At 34.9% G+C, this 7,803-nt stretch overlaps 1 protein-coding gene across 1 annotated transcript; it reads right to left on the reverse strand.

Moving 5' to 3' along the window:
- Positions 1-606: 606 nt before the first annotated feature.
- Positions 607-1,092, reverse strand: LOC140432536 (zinc finger BED domain-containing protein 5-like). Its single transcript, XM_072520492.1, has one exon. The coding sequence runs from the start codon at positions 1,090-1,092 to the stop codon at positions 607-609; it is 486 nt and encodes a 161-aa protein (XP_072376593.1).
- Positions 1,093-7,803: the final 6,711 nt, after the last annotated feature.

Here is a 7,803-nt window from a genome sequence, read left to right on the forward strand (position 1 = left end):
AAGTCATCTGAGCCAATGTCAGGAAAATAATTTACAATACTTTCTTCCAAACTTTGGATATGGATAAAAGACTCCTCTATAAATGTGATAATCAGTGAATCTTTTAGTTCAAATAGTCTCTCTAAAATTGTTCCCTTCGATAGCCTCCAGACCTCTCTGTGGAGCAAAAGATTAAAGTGATCCATACCCCATCTTTAGAAGTGAGCTTTAAAAGGCGTGCTTGAAGTGGATGGCTCTTCACATGGGTAATTATTTTCTCAGAACCATCCAATACGTCATTCAAATCTTGCGGCATCTTTTTAGTTGAAAAAGAATGGCGATGTAAGATACAATGACTGCTGGATGCATTTTCTACCACTGCCTTTATTCTAGACACTGCCCCTCTAATTTTACCAACCATTGCAACCGCTTCATCACTGCAAATATCCACACATTTACCACACTCTATATCATTTTTTCTTATACACTCGTGGATAGCCTTGAAAATAAGGAGCACACATAAGGAGTTCTACTTCTATTCTATTCACAAACACAAGCAGAACAGCAAGTCCAGCAACGTCGGTACTTTCATCAAGCAGTAAACTAAAGAATTAACAAGTCTTTAATCTATTTATAAGCTCTCTCTCTCTCTACAAAGTCTGAAATATTGTGAATTCTCTTGATTATAGTACTGTTTGACATTTGCACATTATCAACCTTTTTGGTCATATCTAGACCTAGCATGCATTGTACGACATCCTTCACGCAAGGTTTAATCAGTTTCTTGGCAATTGTATGGGGTTTTCCAGCTTTTGTAATGTGCAAACCAACAATAAATGATGCTTCAGCGGCGTTTTCGTTTTTATTTTTGCAGACTCTTTCCATCATGCATGACCCTGTCTGAAGAGATGAAGTACGACCGTTGCAGGTTTCTTCGGCCTTATCTACTAAACCAGGATGATTACTTTTCAAATGTCTTTTTGATTTAGATGGAACCAAGCACCCATTAGCAACAATTTTGTGAAAATTAACGCATTGGTCTTCTGGTGCCTGTTTGTTTCCAACTTGAATAAAGCCAGATAATGTGAGATAGCTAAGATCATACCTTCTCATTTTCCCCGAATTTATTTTTGGTAAGGAACCTCTTTACCACGAATTGAGGGAGAACAACTTTTATGAGCTGGACTTGAATGGATCTCGTGGACATTTGCAGCTTCTCCATCTCTGCTAGTTGTCAATGAATCAGTCGATTCAGATGTTTTAGCGACTTCACTCCATTTCCTTTTCAAAGACCTAGTTTTCAGCCAATTTTCCCTTATTCTAAAATGAAAAAAATGTCCCAAATAAAAGAGAGCAAAACATTGCCAACAATGAAAGGTACTCTTTAACCGTAATATTGCAAGACATATTTTATGTCAAAAATAGCAGCAAAAGTACATACAATAATATACATATTAATTCCAATAAATACTTACGTCGTCACTTTTCTTCTGCAGTTATATCTAAAACTTCAACTTTGAATTCTAACTCTAGTTTTTGCAAAACTCACTTATCGGCTGCAAGAATTAAACTGTGAAATGAATGCAGGTAGCAGTCACGTCGATCGAATTCGGCTGTTTGTTTCTCGGTCGCCATCGAGAATACACAAGTACAAATAGTCAACATGTTTCGATTGGACAGTAGACCACACCTTGATTATGGATCGATTTTTCTTGGAGGTTGTGCCCGTTCCTTACTTACAAAACTGGATAAAGTTCAATATAGAGCTCTCAGAGTGGTCGGGGGGTCCATTTATGAGGTCCTCTTCAGTTCATATTATTTTGTCGGAATGTGGGGAAATACTGTTAGATCTTAGAAAGATTTGCCTAGCATCTAAATTTATATTAAAGCAATTTTATATAGTATTTCTGAATTACTTTAGTTTCTTGAGAAGAAAATACTTCCCACCAATACTGGCTGCCTTCCAGAATACGCTTCATGAGATTCATGAGGTGGCATATAACTCCTTATTTCGTTGTCACTCCTTCCCGCTTAATTCTCAGATTTCCCCTACGGTTTATGAAACTCTTAACTTGGGGAAAGAAGGTTATCAAGCCAAGTTTGTGCCATGGTACCTTGATGACTGGTCTGAATATAAACTTATTTTCACAGATGGATCCAAAGATGAACAAGGTAATGTGGGCATTGGTATATACCTTAATGAAAGCACTGTATTAACAGCAATATTAGCATCTGCTAATTCAATTTGTTTAGCAGAATTATTTGCCATAAAAAGGCATTGGATTTAATTCAATAAAATGATTTTAAAAAAAGCCTTGCAGTGATTTTAAAAGTGCTCTGGATAAAATTACAAGACCAAGTTATAAGGCTGCAGCAGACACACAAACTCTTCATTGAAAACAAAAACTTAATCAACTCTATGAACAAAATAAAAAAATTAAATTCGCGTGGACTCCAAGTCACACCGGGATAGAGGGGAATGATAGAGCTGATTATTTTGCTAAACTTGGAAAAAAGCTACCTGTTACTAAAGAACCAAAGGCTTCCTTTAAAGATTTTCAAACTAAATATAAGGAAAACATATGGATCAGTTGGAAAAATCGGTTCCAACAAATAGAATAGGTAAAAGGAATTACATATTGTACAAATGTTACGGTTCCATACAAAAACGCATGGTTTACAAGGTTTCCCAACCTGGGGAGAGGCATAACTGCACAAATGTGTCGTATGAGAAGTAGATATGCAGCGTTCCGGTTAATTTATTTAGATTGAAAGAGATCAATATAAATCTGTGTTCATGAGACAGTTTAGGCACCTTACATTATGTGTTTTTGGAATGTACTAGATATTAAAGGGAGTCCCAGTTACTTAGAAGTGAATTTCAAGGTGATCCCCCATTGATCGATGTTCTGTTTAAAAGCTTAAACTCAAAGGCACTGCTTACAGTGCAAAAATTTTTAGCGTCAAAGTGCGGTTTGGTGCAGTAGTATAGGACCAGAACAATAGAACTTTAGAACTTATGTGACAAAACTTTTGAACATTTGAGTTAAATTTATTTTTTTTTCTCCTCTAACTATTGTTGCAGGTTCAGGAGCTATGAGCTTAAGCCCAGATGTACCTTAGGTACGGCTCTTGAACATTCAGTATAAATACACATACTCTGGCCGGATAGCCCTGGTAGCTAATGCCAATCAAATGAATGGCAGAAGAAGAAGGACAGTAGCGCAGTGGCCGGTTGTTTGACTTTTCTTAAATTTTCCACGTGGCCCTTGGCAAATTCTGGAGGCATCCCAGGGGCCGTGACACTCACTTTGAGAACTTCTGCTCTATATATAATATTTAGATAATATTTAGATTTTTCAGACGTTTTTATTTTTAGTTTCTTTAATTGCTCTTTTTACCTGGTTCAAGATCTTTATTCTTTTATTTACAGCCACTGTTACCACAAACATAATTTTTAGTTATTTTTTTGCAACTGTAACGTTGTTTAAGTAAATTACTGAACGGTTTTGCTACTTTGTCGTAAAGTAACCGCATCAATATTCTATACATTCAATATTTATGGTTTTGACCTCAAATCTAGTACTAGATCCATCCACATTCGAATTTTACGGATCATCACATGCAGACCGAAGAAACAATTTGGACCCAAGAAAGCAGTAATGAGATTTGTAGTCGTAAAATACAGTTTGGCTGAAGCGGCGGAAAGGAAATTACATGGGGAAATATTAAATCCGGATGAATATTATAATAATAAGTATTTTCATGTCGATTGCATTTACAAAAAATCTAAAAGAGCTCATAATAATATTGGACGTTCAGCTACCGAGGTAAATTAAAATCTTTAAAAAAATTTAAAAATGGCAGTTTTATAGTGTTTGTCTTATTTTTAATTAATTTTTCTTATTTAATAAGATACTATTTAATTTACTACTTTATCTCTTGTAACGTGACGTGACGGCTTCAAAAATATTATCATCAAATTCTGACATTACTAATTCATTGCAGTATGTAACGTGAAAAAAATTGCTTCTAGCCATGTTCCCAACCTCGTAATTACTGGTTTATATATCAAAGGAATATGGAATAGTCCTTCTTATCTGAACCCTCACGGAGCCTTTATGAAAACGTTTTTCATAAAATTTATAAAATAACTTGGCGCGGGGGTTGTCTCGAATATTTCTGATAGTAGGATTTTGATTGGCGAGTGAAGCGGACGATATTTTCTTTATGAGAAGTCTCCAAGTCGAAGGTAACCGTATGCAGTCATCTTTTTTATTAAGACAATTTGGCCTTTCTTCTATTTCTATGGCTTCTCCAGTAATTCTTGGTTTTTAGAAGCGGATGGGGGCTATGGTTCTCGACTTTTCAAAATCAATTTTGTGATATATAAAAATGGTGTTGACCTAGAGAAATTGCATCGGAAAGGCTAACAGAAATGGAATGTTCAGAAGTCCTATTATGGATTCTACGATTTGTTTGGCCTATATAGGATCGGGGTAGTCTGCACACAGAATTTCATAAACTATGTGTTATTTATTTGGAATATTGCCTTTGATTGATCGGAGAAGAGATGAAAATTTTTATTTTATCTACAACCTCTTGCCTGAAAGACTACTTCTTATCATAAGGAAACATTTGTACTAAATAAAAGTAATAAAACCTGATAAAAATCAAACCCAATTTAAGTTACATTGTCGGGCGCGCTGCGGCATAGAATGCCTTCAATTCAATAGATCTTACTTCAGCGTCTCACTGACAATAAATTAACAAAATCATACATTGACGCGCCGTCCGTATGTGCATCGTCAGTTGCCTAGGTGGACAAGCTAATCTAAGTAATAATGCTTTACGGAATCTGGAAATTAGTAAAAAGGCGACATAAAGTACCGACAGCGTGCCCGCCGGAGGGTTAAGTTTAAAATATGCAACAAGAACAAAAAATTACTGCGTAGTTAATTAACCTTAAGTTAAACGTGTTTAATCTAGAGATTCTAAAAAAATAATTGTAAACTAAATATTCAAGTAAATTGGAGATTCAATAGTTATAAAAAAATAATGAAACATGCACTGGTTTAATTTGAGATTTTGAGCATTGATCTTAATTAAGTAACTATGTTTTCTCTCTGTAATTTTCTTAAGAAACAACTTAAATTGGGAAGCAGAAGAAAAAGATAAGTACTGACACTACCTTCGATGAGTAGAACTGGCATTAATTGTAGAACAATTTGGCTTGTGTACCATCCAAATCTTAAACCCTCCCTATAATATAGTAACAATGAGATTCGGGTCGACGGAAAGACGAAGAATAAAGTAAAAGTGTAAAAGGTAAACGTAAGGGAAATCAAGAGGACATATTTTTAAATAAATGCATTTTAATTTACTAAATTAAAGAAAGTAATTTAACTAACAGAGGCGGTGACGCAAGTTGCAGCTTCTTCCACAACAATAAAAGATTGAAAATGTACCGTTCGGCATGTCTTTAATAAATAATCATATTCTAGATTTGCAAACAAAAACCACTGACACAGCGAAGTAGTTAAACCACCCTCAAAAGTCAATTATGGTTTCAAACGGTTTATTACGGTACTACAGTAAGTGCCGATGGACCTAACAGTTGGTCAACATATATTAGTCTTAACAAAATGGTTTCTTGAGAAAATATTTTTATGAGAATTAAAATGTATGTGAAGGGTGAAATGAGATTTCGTCATTTTATAACAAAATAACGAAAATTGAACAGGACATAATCACCGGATTTTTGACATATTACAATGCATCAGGAACCTCGTAAGACTTAAATCTTATTTTAATATTTCTGAATTATGTTATGTTTTTTCTGATTGGTCGGCAAAATTATTATCTTTTTGTAGATGCACTTGAGCTATTGGATGTTAAAGATATTAGGTGACTTACAAAACTAAAAAATTCACTAGGGCTATCTGCAGTAAGTTCTTCTTCTTTTGGTGCCTATCCTCTATCGATGTTGGCAATCACGTTGGTCTATACAACTTTGTTGACAGCTACTCTAAATAGATGTATGGTAGTCATTTCTGCCCACTGTCTGATGTTCTTCAACCACGATGTCCGTCTGCGCGCTTGAGATCTTTTGCCTTCTAAAATTAGTTAAATTAGTTGATATTTCTCATTTATATGTTGGATCACGGTGTTGTTTGTAACATGATGGATATACTAAATTCTGAGCATGCGGCGGTAGCACTACATTTCGAAGGCTTCTAATCGTGTAGATGTTGCCTCTGTCAAGGTCCAGGCTTCGTCTCCATATAAAAGGGTAAAGAATACATAGCATCTCAAGACTCGTGTTCTTATATTAATGTTCAAGTGCTTATTACATCTTCCTGGGGCGATTGAAGACAGCTCTCGCCTTTTCTATACATTTTATTTCCTGTGAATGGTCCCATTCCTTATTTAGGCTGCATGCAAGGTATGTAATTTTGTCGATTATTTTCAAGGGTTCATTATTAGCTGTGAATTGGTGCTGTATTACGTTGTTTTTACTTACTACAAGAATTTTGGTTTTCTTACAGTTTAATTTCATGCCGAATCTGTCGCAGGCTTCCACTACACGGTCTACTTATGTTTGCAGATCCTTCACATTATCAGCAATCAAAACCGTATCGTCCGCATATATTAAATTGTTTATGATTTCACCATTGATTTTTATACCTTCTCTTAAACCATCAATAGCTTCCCTGAACAGCATTTCCGAGTAAGTATTGAACAACGTCGGTGATAAACTGCAGGTCTGACGTATTTCCCGTTTTATCGTGAATTCTTGTGAGGTTTCGTTGTCTACTCGTACAGTTGCCCTTTGCTGTAAGTATAAATTTTTAATTAGGCGTAAATCTTTGTCAACAATACTAGATTCTTTCAGTATCTAAAATAATTTTTGATAATGCACCTTGTCAAATGCTTTTTCAAAGTCTATAAAGCATGTGTAGACTTTGCAATTTACATTTCGAGTTTTTTGTATCAATACTTGTATGGAAAATAGGACTTCTTGCGTTCCCAGTCCGCTTCTAAACCCAAACTGAACACTGCTAAGTTTTCTTCAAGTTTTCTATATATGCGAGAGTGAATAACAGAAAGAAGGATTTTGAGTGCATGACTCATTAAGCTTATAATTCTGTAATCAGAGCATCTGGTGGCATTTACCTTTTTGGAGAGAGGGATGAAGGTGGAAACTAGCCAATCTGTAGGAAATTCTGCAGTTTCATAGATTTTGTTCAGTAGGATCGTTAGGAGTTTAAGTTGGTTGTTTTGAAATAGTTTCAATATTTCAGCTTGTATGTTATCAGATCCAGGTGCTTTCATATGTTATTTCATATATTAACACATATTCATATGTTACTTCACTAAGCGTTATTTCTGGTCATGAACATACAGAAACGCTGACTTCTCTCATCTCAAAGTATTCTCTCATTTTCGTAGAGCAGATTGTTGTGCTCGTCTAGTATTAAGTTATGACTTCGTGATGCGTTTTCTCCCGTTAAGTTTTTGATCTTTTTATGTAGGTTAAAAGTGTCATGCTTATGTTATAGGGATTCTATTTCTATTGATCTTGTAGCCATGACTCTTTTGCTCCTTTAATCTGTTTCTTAATGATTTTTTTATTTCTTTGTACCTTTTCTTATTCTTATTTCTGTGTTTTCTTCGTTTTTCCATTAGCTCTAATATTTCTTGTCTCATCCATGGCTATTTATTTATACTGTTTTCTGGTTTAAGTTTATTATCAACCACTGAATTACAAATATTTTTGATTTTATTCCACATATCACCCACACATATGTTTTCTTTTTTGTG

Source organism: Diabrotica undecimpunctata, chromosome 1 (genome assembly GCF_040954645.1).
Source record: "Diabrotica undecimpunctata isolate CICGRU chromosome 1, icDiaUnde3, whole genome shotgun sequence".
Lineage (NCBI taxonomy): Eukaryota > Metazoa > Arthropoda > Insecta > Coleoptera > Chrysomelidae > Diabrotica > Diabrotica undecimpunctata.

Excerpts from the sequence above, each read along its gene's own strand:
- LOC140432536 (XM_072520492.1), bottom strand. The coding sequence starts at position 1,092 with ATGAGAAGGTATGATCTTAGCTATCTCACATTATCTGGCTTTATTCAA.